The 18,386-nt window shown below is 63.4% G+C and overlaps 1 protein-coding gene across 1 annotated transcript; it reads left to right on the forward strand.

Moving 5' to 3' along the window:
- Nucleotides 1-15,334: 15,334 nt before the first annotated feature.
- Nucleotides 15,335-18,206, forward strand: LOC132674374 (neutrophil elastase-like). The gene is made up of 5 exons (XM_078443768.2): nucleotides 15,335-15,568; nucleotides 15,922-16,078; nucleotides 16,639-16,780; nucleotides 17,587-17,817; nucleotides 17,942-18,206. The coding sequence occupies exons 1-5, from the start codon at nucleotides 15,439-15,441 to the stop codon at nucleotides 18,140-18,142; spliced, it is 861 nt and encodes a 286-aa protein (XP_078299894.1). The 5' UTR covers nucleotides 15,335-15,438; the 3' UTR covers nucleotides 18,143-18,206.
- The last annotated feature ends 180 nt before the right edge of the window (nucleotides 18,207-18,386 follow it).

An 18,386-nucleotide genomic window follows, 5' to 3' on the forward strand; every position in this document is an offset into this window, starting at 1 on the left:
CTGAGGCCCTGGGAACTTCGTTCACCGTCCAAGGTCGCCAGGCCCCAAACGACAGGATTGCATTTGGCTGGTGTATTCATCATCTCCTGAGCACCCACTGTGTACTTGACCCTGAACAGTCACCGGGGAGCCACTGGGAAGCGGGGCAGACCCTATCAATCCTGAAGTAAGCGTCTCATTAGAGTAGGGGTGAGGCTGCGTTAATTGAGCACCTACAGTTTGTCGCCTTGACCCTTCTTGTTTTGCAAGCGACAGCTCCAGGGCGCCAGGCTGGCTCAGAAGAGCATGTATCCCACTTGACGCGGGGCGGGAGGGGGGGTGGTCGTGAGCTCGTGCCCCATGTTGGGTGTAGAGATTACTTACAATACATACATTGAGAAAGAAAGAGCTCCATGGGTTTTGAAAGACGATTCTATGTGTGGTGAAGAGTGGGACCCAGAAGGTTCGGACCCCACTGGGGCCTCCGCTTCCTCTGCCCTGAGCCGGCTGGCTGTTCCCCCTTCCCAGGACCTCGAGGTGGGCCTCAGTTTGCTCTCCAGGGGCGGAGCCAGGGCAGCGGTTGGGAGTCCTGGTGTTGGCAGTTGTCCACAAACAGCAAGAGAAGGAGAAAATGGGGCAATCGCTCCTGGGTGCTTTCTGGGGGCAGAAGCGGGAAGCGTTGTCTCGGGGGAACCTCCTGATGTCTCGGGGGTCTGGGAGAGGGTGTCAGGGAATCTAAGGATCAGGGGTGGGGGGGTCCTTGTCCCATCGGAGCCCCCGGTGGTGATGGGGCAAGGCTCGGCTGTGGTGGCACACTGCCCAGCTGCGGAGTCTGGACTTGAGTCGGGGACACGAGGGAGCCATGGGAGAGTTTAGAGGGGGAAAGAGGGGTTGAGCGCACCAGATGCTGCTCAGAAACTTGCCCATGTTAAGCTCTTGGGCGGCGGGGGGGCAGCCTGTTCATGTCCCTGTTGCATAGATGGGGCAGCAGGTCTGCTGAGAGGGAACATTGAGGTCACCCAAGGGAAAGGATGGCGTCCCGTCTCCCGCTGTGCTCTGGCCACCCTGGTGGGCGGGCGGGAGCGGGGGAGCGGGAAGCAGGCCTGAGGGACGTGCGGGGGACACTTAGGCAGCTGCGCCGTGTGGCTTGGTGAGGACCAAGGCAGGGCCTAAGCCCCCAGGACCCCAACATCCTACCCTGACTCCCAAGCCCCAAACCACCCCACATCTGCCTTTGGGAGCAAAACCAGCCTGGAAGAGCCTTCCACAGCCCCAGACACAAAGTGGCAACCCCGAGGCGTGGGTGGCCACCACCCTTGTCAAACCCGAGTTTCACCTTGGAAACAAATACCACTTTCAAAAAGTTGGGCTGGCATTTGATTAACAAAGTTACTGCCTTACGCTGTAGCACGCAGTGGTATTGTTAGCATCTTCACGGAGATGTGCAACCACCACCCTTGTCTCATTCCAGAACATTCCATCACACGAGAAAGTAACCCCGGCCTCATCAGCCATCGCCCCCGCCCCCCAGCCCCCCGCAAGCCCCCTTCCCGTCCGTGGATGGGCCTATTCTGGACGTTCACACACGTGGACTCACACCCCGTGTGGCCTCTCGTGTCTGGTTCCCTCCCTGAGCGTCACGTGTTCAGGGCCCGTCCACGGGGCGGCGGGTGCGGGCGCCTGGCTCTTGCTCGCGGCCGAGGGATGTGCGCGTGCGCGGGGGACACGGTCGTCTGTGGACGTGCGCGTGCGTGGTGGACGCACCTGAGGGGCGTGCGCGTGCGCGGTGGACCCGGTCTTCTGTGGACGTGCGCGTGCGCAGAAGACGTGTGATGGGTATACGTTCACACGTCGATGGACATTTGCGTCTCGGTTGCTGTGCACCAGGCTGCTGTGAACGTCGTGCGTACTTATCGGGGCCCCCCGTTGCCCCCCCCCCCCCCCCCCCCGTCCCCGGCTCTTTCGGACACGCGCCTAGAAATGGTTGCTGCGTGGAACTTTCTGAGGAAGCACCACCAGACTGTTCTCCGCAGCGGCTGCCCCATCTCAGTGGTCCCGATTTGCCCACATCCTGGATGACACTTGGTATTTTCTGTCCTTCAGTCGAGCTGTCCTGGTGGGTATGCAGTGGTGTCTCATTGTGGCTTTGGTTTGCGTTTCCCTAATGACTGATAACTTTGTGCATCTTTTCATGGCTTCTTGGCCTTTGGTTACTTTCTAGGGGAAGTGTCTGTTCAGCTTCTTTGCCCGTTTCTAAACCGGGCTGTTTTTTTGTTGACTTGTGAGAGTTCCGTGTGCATCCTGCAACCCAGCCTCGTCCTTCCCTGTCCGTGGTCCCTCTCTCTTGCCCCCGTCCTGGGTGTCGCAGCTTGGAAGGCCCTGCTCCAAAGATGGGACGGCGAGGCCACTTCTCCAGCGCCACCCAGCTCGGCGGCCCCACGGCCACTCCCACCCACTTGACAGATGCCCCGACTGCGGGCAGGTGAGGGACCCACCCAAGTTCTCACAGGTTAAAAAGTGAAAAGCTGGTCACGAAAAGCTGACCACACAGCGTGTGATCCCCCGTGTGTGAAACAGCCGGAAGGGGCTCATCCACAGACGGGAAGAGGCGCGTGGGGCTGGGGGCTGGGGAGTGATCACTAGTGGTCGGCAGGGGTGGGGGGTGTTCTTTTTGGGATGATGGGTTGTTTTACCCCTAATCGTGGGGGGCGGGGGCGCACGCCCCTGTGAAGACACTAAAAGCCGTTGAAGTGTGCACTTTAAAGGGGGAAATGAATGACGTGTGAATGAGATCCCCGTGGGCCTCTCGGGAAAGCAGGGGAGTGACACATACTCCCCGAAGCCAGCAGGACCCAGTCCCCGGTCTGCTGCCTGCACAGGCCCAGCCGGCACGTGGGGTTCTCCAGCACGCAGGCTGGGGAAACTGAGGCCTAAGCCCGCGTCGTGAGTGGCGCTCACCATTTTGTTACCATGCTGGGTGTCTGCTTCAGGCGTGCCGCGCGCTGGGCCTCAGCAACGGTTAGTTAACATCACCCTCACCCAAACCTGGAGCTGTGGCTCGCTTTACGGAGGGGGAAACTGAGGCACAGAACGGGGCCGTTGCCGGAGTCCAGGCAGGCCCTGGGAGCGGTTGGTGGTGGAGGCCTTGGGCAACTTCCTGTTTCCTGCTGGGAGGGGCTGGCCCCCTGCAGGGGGTGGGGGGTGCCTGGGTCCCGCTGCCCTCCCCAGCCACCCCCAGCCCACCCTGTGCTGCCTGCGACCTGGAGGGCGACCTGGAGGGCGAGCGGGTGTCCCCCTGGGGCCGGTTTTCCTGCCTGCCCTGCAAGCCTCTTCCCAGGGTGGGGGCTGAGGTCGAGGCCCCCAGCCTGGTGTCTCCACTTTGCCCCGAAGCCTTCAGGTCCTGGCCCTGCTGCTGGGGGGGCCACGAGATGTGGCGGTGGTCCCCGGGCAGAGGTGGGAAGGGCAGTGAAGAGGGGAGGCAGGGCGGGGGAGGGGGGTGGAGGGGGGAGAGGAGTCAGTGGTAGGGGGGGCCAGGGACCGATGCTGGGGCGCCATGGGGAGGTGCAGGGGGAGGGGGGATCAGTGCCCGGGGGAGGGGGCTGGGGGACAGGGCTAAGAGAGACAGGCGCCCCTGTGTGGGGCCCACTGTCCGGGGCCTGGTCACACGGTCCAGTTATCCAGCCTTCTGCCGGCAGACACGTTTCCAGATGTTCTGTCACGACGGAATGACGACGAGCTGTTTTGTGCGTGTTTCCCTGCAGAAGCCTCTCCGGGGCGGTCACAGCAGCCGGGCCCACCTGCCCTCCCCTCCCGCAGAACTGAGCACTGCCCGTGTCCCCACGTCTTTGCTGACACTGGCCGCTCTGGCATTTTCTGCCACTTGTTATGCAGGAAGGGTATTCCGCTTTTATCTGTGTTTCCCGGGGAGCCCGGTGCCTTCCGTGCCTTGGTTTACCCTCAGGACCACCTTCGTGGGTCCGTCAGCGCCCCACGGGTGGACTTGCTCCCAGCGTGTGCATCCTGCTTGCCGCCCGAAGCCCTGGGTCTGTGGCAGAACTAACCCCTTTCCCTTGAGATTTGCAGACGACCGGCCTCGAGGACTGAAGGCCAGGCTTCCCCAGAAGATAAGGCCTGATGGCCCTTGGAGACACCCGTCTCACTCAGATGCCAGCAAGCCTGTTCAGGGTCTGCTGACCCCGCGGGGCACCGGCTCCCCTCGCTCGCAGCGCCCCCTTCGCCCAGATGGGGAGGTGGTCTCTGGGACGTCTGTCCACCCTCTTCCCAGGTCACCCGCTTCCGGGAGAAAGCACCCTGCTCTCTCCCACCATCACAGACCCACTGGGTTTGGAACCGACTGGCTCTTCGTTTTCTGTGGCAGAGGGACCGAGGTGCAGAGCTAAAGTGACTTGGCCAGGATCCCGCGGCAGGTTACTACTACTGAGAGCTGGGATTTGAACCCGAATCACTGTACAGACCGAAACGTGTGCTGTGGCCGCACTGGCCCCGGCTGGGCCCCTTCGGGCCCTGGTCTGCAGTTCTCCCCTCTCCTGACTTCATGTCCAGTCAGCCTCACGAAGGCCCCCGCAGACCGCCTGGGGGGAAGCCGGCAGCAGGGCGGGGGACATCCAGGATGAGGCCCCAGGACCGAGTGTGGAACTGGAATTAGATGTCTCAAACATTTGAGCATCTTAACAGTGTGGGAAACAGCATTTATTAAACACCACGTGCCAAGCCCCGTGGGTGGGGCTGGAGACGACGAGGGACAGGACGGAGAAGGACCTGCCCTGTGGTGCTCCCAGACCCTGTGGGCGGGGGGGCCAGACATGTGTGAAGATAGGGGTGTGCCAGGGGTTGTGGGTTTGTGCCCACCTGGGGTGCCAAACAAACAAAAAGTAATCAAAAAAAATAGAGATGTGCACAGGACGTCGTGATTCTCTTTGGGGGCGTGCCTCCTGACCCGGCCCACGAGCATCAGAAAATTCCTGGAGGCATCTGGGACCCGAACGTCAAGTAGGAGTTCATCAGGAAAAGAGGGGGGAGAAGCATGCAGAGATGGAAGAGCATGTGCAAAGGCCCTGGGGTTGGAACAAGATTGGTGGGTTGCAGGAGAAAGGCTCAAGTTGTCAGAGCAGCTGCCAGGTGGGTAGATCTGAGGTGGAGCAAGGGGGCTGGCCTGAGTCTCCTGCTACCTGTCCAGGGAGATGGGGGGTGGGGATCTTGTCTGGAACGGCCTGGCACATGGCACAGCCTCTTTCTCCCTGGGGCCTTGTGGCAGGAGCCCTGATGTCTTCGCTGGAGTGGTCTCTTCCCAGGCTAGATTCTGTTCTCAGCCCCCATCAGAGCAGACAAGCCTGGGGGTGCTGTGACCTCCTCTGGGGCCCAGCTGACCATCACCGGCCCCACCTCCCACACTGTGCCTCTATCCTTGGCCCTTCGTGTGCCCCGCACACCACTGGGCCTCCCTGCCCTTGACCCCGTGGCTGTGACCCTAATAAGTGATTCCCGAGGCGCCCGGGGGGCTCGGTCAGTTAAGCGTCGCGGCTCAAGTCAAGATCTCACGGTCTGTGGGTTTGAGCCCCGCGTCGGGGTCTGTGACGACAGCTCGGAGCCTGGAGCCTGCTTCCGACTCTGTGTCCCTCTCTCTGTCCCTCCCCTGCTCATGCTCTCTCTCAGAAAATAACTACTAAACATTAAGAAGCGACGCCCATCCTCTTCTCGACACCGATTTCTGCTTTGCTGGGCGGGCGGGGCTGGCAGCAGGAGTTCATGGACGCTAACTGGCAGTGTGGTCTCCACCCCAGGGGCCTGTGTTCACTGAATTCTCTCGCAGTCCTGAGAGGCAGGGGCTGTTCTCTCCGGCAGACAGAGGGAGGGGCCACCACGGCTCAGAGAGGTTGGGTAACTCGCCTGCAGACACACAGCCAGCGTGAGCTTTGATCCCAAGTCAGATTCCCCTGGACCATCTCTCGTTTGTGCGGAGAATATATTGTACAGCAAGGTCAAAAGACACACGAGAAACTGGTGATAGACTCTTTGCCACTTGAGTCACAGGAGGCTGATGTGCGCCACGTAGAAAGACCTAAAGCATAAATATTACTCATATTAAAATAATATTCAAATGTGAAAATAATTATATACTATGTATTATAGTTTCTTAAGCTAAATAAAATTCTATTGAAATAGATCATACTTATTTATTATAAATCACTATATGTATACTTCATAACATATAATAAAATATGACAGTGAAGCTCATATATAAAGAGTGCCTAAAGCCAATAACAACAGCCCGGTCGATCGTACAGGTAGAGGCTGTAAGCAGACCGTTCAGAGCAGAGAAACACAAAAGTCTCTCGACGACGTGGGGACACCCTCACCCTCACTGGTTTGCACGAGAGACTGAGCAACCTCCCCGGAGACCCTGTCTTTTGACGAGGACACAGACACAAAGCTGCTGAGAACGGTGCGGGCGTCCCCCTCGGCGGGCGACGAGGCATCTTCCCGCTGCAAACAGTCCGTGTTCCCAGCAGGAGGCCACCGGGGGAGCCACAGCCGCGTGGAAGGTACGGAGTCCTCGGGCCACTGCCCTGAGGGGTCTTCATGGGACAGCGGAGAGCAGTGTGTGTGGCGGGGGACACCTGTCGCCGGCTGCTCGAAGCACCAACCAGGAAGCCCGCGAGCATGCGGGGTGAGGTGGGCAGAGGGGCGCGGATTGCACGGTGACCCCCGTCTTTCCAGCAGGGACTGTTTACACGTTTTTTCGACCTTGAACCTTACGAGGGTGGAAGTAAAATTTAAAAATGAAGAATAAAGAGCAGCAACGCACCGGCGAGCGCCCGGCGGGGCCGGGATTTGGGTGACGCTGTGTCCAGACAACTGTTAGCGCTGCCGACCCGAGGTCACCACAGATCGCCTGGGGTCTGAGGCAAACACGGGCCTCAAACCCCGGGGCTCTGTCCTCTCCCAGCAGCTGCGTGGGGGCTCCGTGCTTATTCTCCAACTCGATCGTGAGGAGAGGGGCCCGCGGGGGCCAGCCCTCTGCCCGGAGCCGTCTCCCAGCCCCCAGCCCTGCCCCGGGGTGTCCCAATGCCGCCCAGCACCCCCAGAAGCCCCCAGTGCTCACCCAGACTGGCCACCAACGTTAGTCGAGTTGCCATTAACCCACTTGGCAGATGGAGAGGCTGAGGCCCAGACAGGAATGTCAGGGTGCACGAAGCTAGATTGGTTCGGGGGCCCCGCCTGGACCCAAAAGAGGTCCTTCGCTGCCCGCCCATTGTTCAGAAGGGGAACTGAGGCTGAGGGGGTGTGGGCCCCACACGGACGCACCCGGGGAGGGAAGACAGAGGGACACCGAGACACTACAGGCTGAGCCTCCCGCACTTTCCCTGGACGCTGGGGCGTTCGCTCGGGTCCCGCCGGCCCCCGCCGGCCACCCGGCCCAGCCCTCGGCCGTTGCCTGTTGCGTCACCCACAGTTGGTGCCGGAGGGGCCGAGGCCGCAGCTTCCAGGCCCCACTTCCCCTCCGCCCGCCCGCCCAGCCCCTTGGAGGAGCCCCCAGGGCTCCACACCGCCGCACGCCACGCCTCCGCCTCCAGGCAGCCCCTGGCCCTGCGGTCGCCTGCCCGCCCCCCAGGTCTCCGGGTGCTGCACACCCAGAGCAGAGCACTTGGAGGGGGTCATGAGGGCCCGGGCCCGCCCGCTTTCCGGCAGTTCTTTTTTTTTTCTTAAGTTTTATTTAATTGCACTTCACGTTCCGTAGAGCTGATCCATTTAACGATTCCGTGGCATATGGTACATTCACAAAGTTGTGCAACCACCACCTCTGATTCCAGAACATTCCACCACCCCCGCCAAAAGGAAGCCCCGTCTCCACCAGCAGTCACAGCCCACCCCCCCCCACCCCCCCCCCCCGCCAGCCCCATCAGCCATCACCTCCCCCAGCAAACCCCCCGCAGCCCCCTGCCCCCGCGAGCCCCCTTCCCGTCCCTGGATGAGCCCGTTCTGGACGTTTCGCGCACGCGGACTCACACCCCGCGTGGCCTCTCGTGTCGGGTTCCCTCCCTGAGCGTCGTCGCGTGTCCGGGGTCCGTCCGCGGGGCGGCGGGGGTGGGCGCCTCGCCCCTGCTCGCGGCCGAGGGACGTGTGCGTGCTCGGGGGCGCGGTCATCAGTGCGCGTGCGCGTGCACGGTGGCTGCACCTGAGGGACGCGCGCGTGCGCGCGCGGCGGACACGTTGTGTTTGTCCCTCATCCCTGCTACACTCCTACTTGTATCGGGTAATTGAAGGCCTGTGGGGGAGGGCTGTTCTCATCGTTCCCACTTAGCAGGTGGGGAAACTGAGGCTCAAGAGGCGGTATTTCCAGCCCAGAATCACAAAGCCCAGCAGAATTTGAGCCCAGGCAGCAGGTGCATGTCTACTCCCAGAAGAGCCTGGGAACGCGGAGGGGCCGTGTGACCTGCCGGGAAGGGAGGGGACGGTGGGGGTGGTGATGATAGTGATAGGTGGCAGTGACGGGTGGTGGTGATGGTGACAGGTGGTGACAGTGATGGCGACAGGTGCCGGTGGTGGTGACGGTGACAGGCAGCGCCCCCCGCTTCCCTCACCCTCCCCGTGGGCGGAGCACTTTCCAAACAGCCAGCCAGCCCATCCCTGCCCACTTCACGGGTGGGGGTGGAGGACCCAGGCGGCTGGCCGCAGGGGCACCGGCGGGCCCGGGGGCACACGGAGCGCATACTGGTGAGGGGGGCGCCCCGAGGTGGCTGGACCGATGTAAGGGTTCAGCCAATGTCTGCAGGAGGACAGGAGGAGGGGAACCAGCCCTGCTTGCTGAGGGCAGCAGACCCGGGGGGCGAACATTCCAGAAACAGGCTGCATGCGTTCCGAGGGGAAAGCCCCAAGGTCAGTACCGTCAGCAGTAAGTTGATGGTCGCCCCGGACGGGGAGGTGGTGCCCGGGGGGACGCGGCCACCCGCCCGTGGGACGCCTGACGCATCACAAGGGACAGGAAAGGCTGTGGGCCGTCCCGCGCGGAGGAGACACCGGGACCAGACGGGGAACGGTGCCCGAGCTGCAGGAGATCCACGAGGAGCCGATCGGAACCAGCCTTCACTCCGGCCGCGTTTCCAGGGAAGCTGGGGGTGGCAAACCTGGGAATTCTGGGGACTTCTGTGAGCTTGAAACCATTTCAAAATGAAACGTTAAAAAGCATTTTTTTGGTCCCCAAGTCTGGTGAGCTCTTCTCTCTCTGTTTCTGTACGTTTGTGCTTTTCATAATAATGAATATTTATAAATAAGCCCTAATATCTCCTTCTTGCCTGGCTTCTCCCTCTGGGCCCTGCAGCCCCCGGAGTGTTCTCTGTGGGGGCGTCCTGGACGCTGTAGGGTGGAACGGAATCCCTGAACCCCACCCCCTCGATGCCGGGAGCCCCCCCCCCCCGACCCCATGATAACCACAGACATTGCCCAGGGGTCCCCTGGGGCAGAATCACCCCAGGAAAGAGCCCCTGCCTGCGAAGGAAACGCGAATCTGTAATGGGTAAGGTGGCAGAGATGTTTCTGGGGGTCTCAGGAGGGCACACGGCTCTGTGGCCCCCCCCACCCACCTGAGTGGGGCTCACCCCAGTCCCTAGACATGCAGGCCACATTCTGCCTTGCTGGGGCCGCAGGGACCCTGAGAGGGAAGGGGTGCAGGGCGTCTGAGAGATGCCTCTTGCAGTCAGGACCCCTGGGCCCAGCCCCTGCATGCTCCGCGGACTGTGCTTCTGACCCCAGGCTCCCTGTGGCCCCAAAGATGCGAGGAGGATGTGAGGACAGCAGCCCAGGTGTGGGACCGCCCCAACGGCCTCCCCAGCTGGGGAGGGGGCAGAAAGGGTGGCAGGCGGGGTGACCCTGGAGCCCCTGCCCAACCACGGCCCACAGCCACCTACCCCGTGGCTCTGCCCTCGCACCCGTCTCACTGGCAGTGCGTCGGGCCACACGTCCATCTGTCTGTCTGGGCGCTGCTGATTCTGGGGGAGCGTCCCCTCAAGCCAGCCAGTGAAATGGGGACACCGAGGCAGGACCAGACCAGGACTCTGTCTGCCCCTTGGGATGCGTGCCCCAAGGGGAGGGGAAGAAGAGAGAACGGGGGGTCTCTGGGCCATTCGACTGTTTCCCCACCTGTAAAACGGGCAAGTTCCATGCAAGCCATGAGCTCCTGAGCCTTGGCCGGCACAGCAAGTGCTCAGTGAGTGTGTGTGGGTCTGGGGGGGGGGGGGGCACGCGGGGGCAGGTGAATGATGTAAGGGCCAGAGGAGGGGCAGGAGGCAGAGGCCCTCCAGAGCCCTCATCCTGATGAAGATGTTCCATGACTCAGTTTGTTCATCTGCAAAATGGGTCGCCTCACCGGCTTTCCCCCCCCACCCCCGCCATCCTGCTTAGAAACCTCCCTGGCCTTCCAGACCGGGTGCCACCGTCCCCAGGGAACCTTCTGAAACAGCAAGGATCCCAGCTGCCAGGCTCTCTGGCCCCAGCAGTGGCTGCCTGCCAGGCCCGGCCCCCTTCCACCAGCAGACCGCAGCCCCCTGTGCTGTAAGCCACAGGACACCCATTGTGCAGATGGGGACACAGACTCGGAGAGGCCATGCTCCAGGGTCGAGGTCGCACCGTGGCTCTGCCCGCCCCACCCCCCAGAGACCGTGGGTGGGCACAAAGCTGAGCCCCACTCGCGGCCCCCCTTGGCGGGCATCCACCCAAGCTCCGTGCTGCCCACTGCCCACTGCCTGGGGACCCATGAGTGCGTGCAGGCGACCCTGCCCTGGGTCACCCCATTCCAAACTGGGCGATGCACTTGCCCTGCTCTGCAGCCTGAGCCGCTCCCCACCCCTGGTATCGGGACAAGGCTCCGGGAGGGCTGGGCTCACGGGTGTCCTGACCTCAGGCCCCAGTGTCCCTCTTGTTGGCAACTCAGGGCCAAGGGTGCAGAGCAGGCTGTCAGGACGCCCTGGGGAGGCTGTGGGGGGTCACCGAGGGGGCTGTGCTTTGGGTCTCACAGGGCAGGGGGCAGCAGTGAGTGGGGGGGGGGGGCCAAGGGATGGGCACCCCGGTCCCTCAGAAACTCCATCCTGGTGAGTGTGGTGCCCGGGCCCTCCACCTACAGACCCCCAGCCCATCCGGCCAAGGTCAGCGTCACCCACCTGTTTGAAATCAACTACAGTCCAGGACCCAGAGCAGAAGCTCAAAGACATTCCCCTCCTATAGGCGGGTGGGCAGAGCCAGCAGGCCAGTGGGATCTCTGTAATTCATCCTGCAGTAAACATTTATGGAGCGCCTACTGTATACAAAGCCCTGTGCAGATGCGGGGACACAGCCTGGCATACAGCAGGCTTGGTGGGGAGAGAGCCACCCAGGGGAGCCCAGAATTGCCCTTTGGACACATGGGACCCCGCCCCCAGCCCCACCTCCCAGCCCTGCCCTGGCCGCCCCCGGATACCTCACCCAAGTCTTGGTGTCACCCTCACTCTACTTGGTGCGACTCTGACCTCCTCTGGGTTACGTTGACCATCAGACCATACTTTCTTCGACTATACCTTCCCTCCACCTCCTCCCAGCCCTGCCACCCTGAAAATCAGGCGCCTGGGCAGAGGCAGGACCCCAGGGCCAGCACAGGACCAAGAATACGGTTGGTTTTGTAAGTGAATTAGTGTGCCAGTGACAAATGTTACAAAGAGGGGCTCCACGTGGCAGGGTCCCTGGAGGAGGTACTTCCTGCCAGCACTCGGCCCCAGCTGGACCTCCAGCCACCCTCTATGCCCAGGTCGTGGGGGCCCATGGCACCCGGCGCCTGGCCGTGGTGGGGGATTCTGGCACCTTGCTCAGGTTGTACAGGAGCCCAAAGGCACTGTGGCCACGGAACGTGTGCGTGTCACAGCTCCGGCATCTGCTGTGGCCATGCCCACCTGGCTCGCAGCACCTGGGGCCTCGGACCCATGGCTGGAGGAACTCACGAGAGGCCCAGGGGAAGGCGGGGGGGGGGGGGGGGGGGGCTTCAGAGGGCTGACGTGTGGAGCGGCCTCACCCCCACAGCCTTCGTGGGTCTGGGGGCTCTCCCACCTCGGGGGCAGGTGTGGGTGACCAGTCCAGTGTTTTCTGGCAGCCACACCCAGAATCCAGGGGTCCAGGTATACAGTAGGAAGCCAGTAAACACCTGCTCCCCTCTGGCGTGGCCCTGTCTCTTGTCCACGTGTCCTAAAGAAAATTCCAGACTCAACACATTCCACCCCTAAGTGGCGCAAGACCACTCCCAGCCCCCTTTCCCTGACATAGTCACATCCTGGCCACCTCGCCCAGCCTGGGTGACTGACCGACCGGTTTCCTCCCCGCCTGGGGGACTCAGCAGCCGCTACCCGCCGTGGTCCGGGAATGAACTTCCCAGGAGCGCTCCAACTTCTTTGCTCCCGCCTCCCATACGTACAGGGGCTAAACCGGGGCTGTGCCGAGCAGTGCAGGGGGGAGGGCGGCCCCCTCCCACGGGGGCCCCAAGCATGAGGCCAGCGAGCCCTGAGGTGGGAGCTTGGACACAGGGTGGCCTCAGAAAGGGACTTCTTCCACGCCTGGGCCCACAGACGGCCCTTTGCACCGCCCACCCCTACGGGGCTCTCAGGAGCCCCGGGTTCCTGTCTGTCCTTCCCGCGTGGGGAGAGGGCCGAGGGCTGCTCGTCTGAGCCCCAAACTCGGGCTGGGGGGCTGGGGAGAGGCCTGGAGATCAGTAGAGGGCCCAGGTCACAGTGGTCTCCCTGCCTGGACGCACACAGACGGGGGTTTTAATCCAGCCCTGCCCGGGCGACCCTGGTTAAGTCGATGCCCATCTCTGTGCCTCAGTTTCCTTGTCTGGAGTCACCCCAGGCATTTCCCAGAGCTGTCCAAGGAGCCCCACCCTGGCCCTCAGGGACGGTGACACTGTGCCCACCCCTGCATCCGTCTCCCAGCTCGGGGACTGCTTGAGGACCAGGCCGTGATAACATGGAGTGCCCGGGGCCTGGGGGGCTCTTGATCCAAGCGGGGGCGGCACAGGGGTTATTAGGGAAGCTTCCTGGAGGAGGTGGTGATGCCTGGGCTGAGTGCCCCGCACGAACAGGACTCTCAGGAGGGTTGCCAGGCTGTTCGGTGCGGCTGGAAGGCAGCAAGGCAGGGGGGCAGAGGAGGAGAGCGGGTCAGGGAGGGGGCGGTACGCAGGGCCGCGGAAAGGAAGTAGGGTGGGCCTGGAGGCGAGGCCTGAGGCAGGAATAGGTGAAGGTCATCGGCCAGCTGTGGAGCAGGAGACCGGTCGTAGCGATGAGGCCATTAAGGCTCAGAGAGGAGCCTACCCGCTGAGGGGACACAGAATTGGAAGGCAGCCCTTTCCTTATTGATTTACTCTGCTGCCACCTGGTGGCAGCATGCAAATTCAAGCAAGAGCGAGAACTCTGGGCCGGCCCTCTCTCCAACAACCCCAGGGGAGGAGCTGCTACGGTTCACAGCCGCGGTGCCAGGAACAAATCGTTGCCAAACCCCAGGAAATGTATGCTGGTGAGCGTCGGAGGAGGCCAGGAATTTCCCGAATTTCCCAGGAGCCCAAGGCAGGGAAGCGGTTCCTATAAAAAGCCCAGAGGGGCCTTTGGTGCCCAGAGATGGGAGTGAACGAGGCTTGTTGGAGGGGATGTCGACTGAGCTCATTGCTGGGAACGGAAAGACCCAGAAAATGCGGCCCCCGGTGTTTCCCATGGGCTCAGGCGTGTGAAGCTGGCCAGGATCGGTCTGCACAAGGCAAAGACGAGAGCCCGGCGGGGAGGCGAGGACCGGGGCTTCGGGTGGCTTTGCCAGAGCTTGGCTGGGGTGGTGCAGATTCAGGCAGCCACAAAACCACAGGAACAATACAGGGGCCGCCTCGTGAACCCAGTGCCTGTCGTGCGGGCACCGCACCCGGTCACCACCCCTGTGATCTCGAATTAGAAGCTTCCCAGCCTGCAGCCCTCCAGGCCAGCAGCACCCTGCCCTCCTGATGGCGGTTAATGGCTAACAGGCCCTCAAGGACGGCACTTTCTCAGCTGCGGACTCTGCAAACCTTCATTTCATCCCTGCGTCCGGCCTCAGATGGAGCCTAGTGTTCAGACCTCCATCTGACGGGCGAGGACACGGAGGCGGGGAGGGGTCGAGTCGGTGGCCGGGGCTGGTGCGGTGGGCAAGTGGCCACACTAGGGAACGAGCCCAGAGTCAACACGTAACCACCACGACACGGATGAACCTAGTATACAGGTGGTGCTCGATAGAGGCAGCTTTGGTTAAATCTGCTCTCCCTGCCAGAGCCACGTCCTCCTCCCCCATCCCCAGACTGCAAGCGCGGGCTTACTAAGTGCTCTGTGGGTGGGGGGGACCCTGCCACGGGGACAGGAGGGTTGTGCCTCAGGCCAAGGCAGGGAGAAAGGGCAGGTGCCAAGCACCCGCTATGTGCAGGGCTCCGGAGGGCAGAGCCCTCACCCTCATCGCTGGGGACCGTGGGGTTGGCTCGCCTGTGGCCACAGGGTGAGGGAGCCCGGGGACCAACTGGGCCCCAGCCGAGGCGCCGGCTCTGGGCGTCCCTGGGGCCCCGGCCCGCCCATTCCCACAGCGGGTCCGTTGGCTCCCTCCCCGCACCCTGCCCGAGCCCCGAACCCCGAGGACGTTGCCTATTGCGACAGCGGCCGTTGGAGCATCCCGGGGGAGGCGGGAAGTGAAACGGGTCACGGGGGAGGGGGCTGGGCCCTGGGGACCCTCGGCTGCCCCTGGGCAGAGCACTCTGGCTAACTGGAGGTCAGGCCCAGCTGGGGCCAGGGCACTGGCCGGGCCAGGCTCGGCGGGGGGGGGGGGGGGGGGCTTCAGGGAAGCTCAGGGGGGCTGGGGGGTGGGGGCCCCTTCCCAGGACTTGTGCCGGACTCCAGATGCTGACCCCGTGACAGTGAGTTCCTGCTGTGAGCCCTGGGGGCTGGGTGTGGACCCCAGATCCCCCGTGTGGGCAGGAGCCCGGCGGGGGGGGGGGGGAAGCCCCCTCCCTGCCTCAGTCTTCCGTCCCTGCGGAACGTCAGGACACAGACCGTGCAGCATTGTTGACACTATGATAGTGCCCGGGGTAAACTGAGGCACGCGGGGGCCCCAGCCAGTGTCCTCTGGGCCTAGGGTGCCAGATTCAGTAAAAACACAGGACGCCCAGGTCAATGTGAGTGTCGGGGAAGCGAGGACTCACTTCGTGGCGGGGGGGGGGGGTCCTGTGCGGAACTGGGGATACACTTCTACTGAAAGACATTGCGTATCTGACCTTCCCATTTAATTGTGCGGCCCTGGCCGTGGGACGCATCCAGTGACCCTGCGGAGCCAACCCCGGCCCCTTGCACCCCCCCAACCCTGGGCGGGGAAGAGGAAGTGGGGACACCTGGCCCCACCGTGGGGCAAGGGCAACGGCCTCCGGGGATGGGGGCTATAAGAGGGGCAGGTGGGCACAGGGGTCAGAGACGCCAGAGCCCCAGCCCGACCATGACCCCAAGCCGCAGATCCACCGGCCCTGCCCTCGCCCCGGTGCTGCTGGCCATGCTGCTGGGTGGTGAGTGCGGCCACGTGTCTGTCCGTCTGTCTGTCCCCGGGCATCTTGGCCTCTCCGCTTGTCCTGGGCCCTCGTGGCCCCTCATCCTCGTGGGAAGGGGACCGCCGTGACGAGCAGGCCTGTTTCCAGAGCAGGACAGTGAGGCTGTGGGTGGCGAGGCCAGCACGGGAGCCCGGAGCTGGTCCCCTCTGGGGACCCCGAAGCCACTATGTCTAAAGAGCTGTGCTCTGGCGGGGTGGTAGGGTGGTGGCAGGCACCCCCCCCCCCCCCCGTGCCTCAGTTTCCTCATCTGGATGCATCGGCCGCCGGGGCTCCTGCACGGGACTCACCCCCCTCCCCCCGTGTGTCCTCAGGCCCTGCACTGGCCTCGGAGATCGTGGGCGGCCGCCCGGCCCGGCCCCACGCATGGCCCTTCATGGTGTCTCTGCAGCTGCGTGGAGGCCACTTCTGTGGTGGCACACTCATCGCCCCGAACTTTGTCATGTCGGCTGCCCACTGCGTGGACGGCCTGTGAGTCACCCCAGCTCACGCCTCCCTTTCTCACAGCCCCGTTGCCGCGTGTATCTAACGGGAAGGAAGTGAGACCTCCCAGGGGTGGGGCCGCATTAGTGCACCTGCCAGGCCAGGCCCTCTGGGCTGGGAGGGGTCAGGCCGGGCCCTCCTGGGCTGGGGGGGGGGTCAGGTGGGCCCTCCTGGGCTGGGGGGGGGGTCAGGCCGGGCCCTCCTGGGCTGGGGGGGGGGGGTCAGGCCGGGCCCTCCTGGGCTGGGGGGGTCAGGCCGGGCCCTCCTGGGCTGGGGGGGACAGGCCGGGCCCTCCTGGGCTGGGGGCGACAGGCCGGGCCCTCCTGGGCTGGGGGCGGGGTTCAGGCCGGGCCCTCCTGGGTTCGGCGGGGAGAAGTGGTCAAGCCGGGCCCTCCTGGGCTGGGGGGGGGGTTCAGGCCAGGCCCTCCTGGGCTGGCGGGGACAGGCCAGGCCCTCCTGGGTGGGGGTCACAGCTGAGCTCGGGGTCTCTCCGCGGTCCCAACCACCAGGGCCGCCTCAAATCACCTCCTGCCTCTTCCTTGCTGCAGGAACTTCCGGTCGGTGGTGGCAGTGCTGGGGGCACATGACCTGCGGCGGCGAGAGCCCACCAGGCAACTGTTCACCATCCAGCGGGTCTTTGAAAACGGCTTCGACCCCCAGAGGCTGCTGAACGACATCGTGATTCTCCAGGTGCAAGGCCGGCTGGGCGGGGAGGGGACACCCAGGGGGCAGGAGGCTTGGGGAGGGTGCAGAGGCGGGAAGACTGGGGGGCCCAGAACGGGGGGCCTGCGTCAAACCCCCGCTCTAGCTGGGTAGGTCGCCTCTCTGTGCCTCAGCCCCCACCCCGTGACGTGGAGAAACCAATCCCACCTGGCGGGCTGCTGAGGGCACAGGTGCGGGAGGCTGTGAGCCGCTGTCCGTGGGCAGACTTATTATCCGTGTGGCCAGGCACGGGGACCGCTCCTGTCTTTGTGACATGGGGTGACATTCCCCACATTCAGCCGGCGGGAGACTCCCTTCCCCACTGCTTGCAAACTTAAGGGTTATTCTCTGGGAATGTTCTAGAACAAGGGAAGTGTCACCGCTGTTGCCCAGTGTTTTATTGGTTACCCACTGCATACAGACATGGCCGGGGGCGCCTGAGGGGCTCAGTCGGTTGAGCGTCCGACTTCAGCTCAGGTCGTGATCTCACAGTTCGTGAGTTCAAGCCCCACGTCAGCTCTGTGCTGACAGCTCAGGGCCTGGAGCTGCTTCGGATTCTGTGTCTCTGTCTCTCTCTCTCTGCCCCTCCCCTGCTCATGCTCATGCTCGTGCTCTGTCTCCTGCTCTCAAAAATAAATAAACTTTTTTTTTTAAATATTTAAACAAAGACATGTCCAGAGATGCTCTGAACCACTGCGGCTGCTCCCACTAGACAGATGGGGAAACTGAGGCCCGGGGAGGGGAAGGTCATGGCCCACCACCCCCTGTGACGCTCTCTGTTCCACCCGCCACAGCTCAATGGGTCGGCCACCATCAACGCCAACGTGCGGGTGGCCAGGCTGCCTGCCCAGAACGAAGGTGTGGGCAGTGGGGTGCAGTGCCTGGCCATGGGCTGGGGCCAGCTGGGCACAACCCAGCCACCGCCCAACATCCTGCAGGAGCTCAACGTGACCGTGGTGACCACCCTGTGCCCCCGTTCCAACGTGTGCACGCTGGTGCCACGCCGGCAGGCCGGCATCTGCTTTGTACGTACCCGGGTCCCCCGGTCCCCACCCCGGTCCCCCCCCTGGGTACCCCCCACCCCGCTCCCGCCTGGGCTGCGGCCAGAGCCCTGGAAGGCCAGCCTTCCGACCCTGTCTGTGTCCGCAGGGGGACTCGGGGGGGCCCCTGGTCTGCAACGGGCTGATTCAGGGCATCGACTCCTTCATCCGTGGAAGTTGTGGCTCCGGCTTCTACCCAGACGCCTTCGCTCCGGTGGCGCAGTTCGCCAACTGGATCAACTCCATCATCCGTCGCCAGGACGACCGCCCCTCGGTGCATCCCAGGGACCCTGCGAGCAGGACCCTCTAGAAAGGGCGCCGCTGGCTGGGCCCTGCCCACGGTGACAATAAAAGCCTGTTGGTTTTCGTAAGAATGCGCGTGTTTCTTGGTTGTACAACGGGGGCCCCAGAGTGGTCCGGAAAGTGTGTCTCGTGAGCGTGTCGCCTGCAAACGGCAGCAAATTCGGGGCCCTGGGGTAAGAAGACCTTCCCCACCCTCCACAAAGGATGCCAGCTGCCACCCGGGTTCCCAGCGTCACCGGATTGAGTCACTG

Source organism: Panthera onca, chromosome A2, assembly GCF_046562875.1.
Source record: "Panthera onca isolate mPanOnc1 chromosome A2, mPanOnc1 haplotype 2, whole genome shotgun sequence".
In the NCBI taxonomy this organism is placed as follows: domain Eukaryota; kingdom Metazoa; phylum Chordata; class Mammalia; order Carnivora; family Felidae; genus Panthera; species Panthera onca.

What these genes read in the sequence shown, in the direction of transcription:
- LOC132674374 (XM_078443768.2), top strand. Translation starts at nt 15,439, where the DNA reads ATGGGGGCTATAAGAGGGGCAGGTGGGCACAGGGGTCAGAGACGCCAG. An exon ending in GCCCACTGCGTGGACGGCCT is followed by an intron (nt 16,079 to 16,638) that starts GTGAGTCACCCC and finishes TCCTTGCTGCAG; the next exon opens with GAACTTCCGGTCGGTGGTGG. An exon ending in ACGACATCGTGATTCTCCAG is followed by an intron (nt 16,781 to 17,586) that starts GTGCAAGGCCGG and finishes CACCCGCCACAG; the next exon opens with CTCAATGGGTCGGCCACCAT.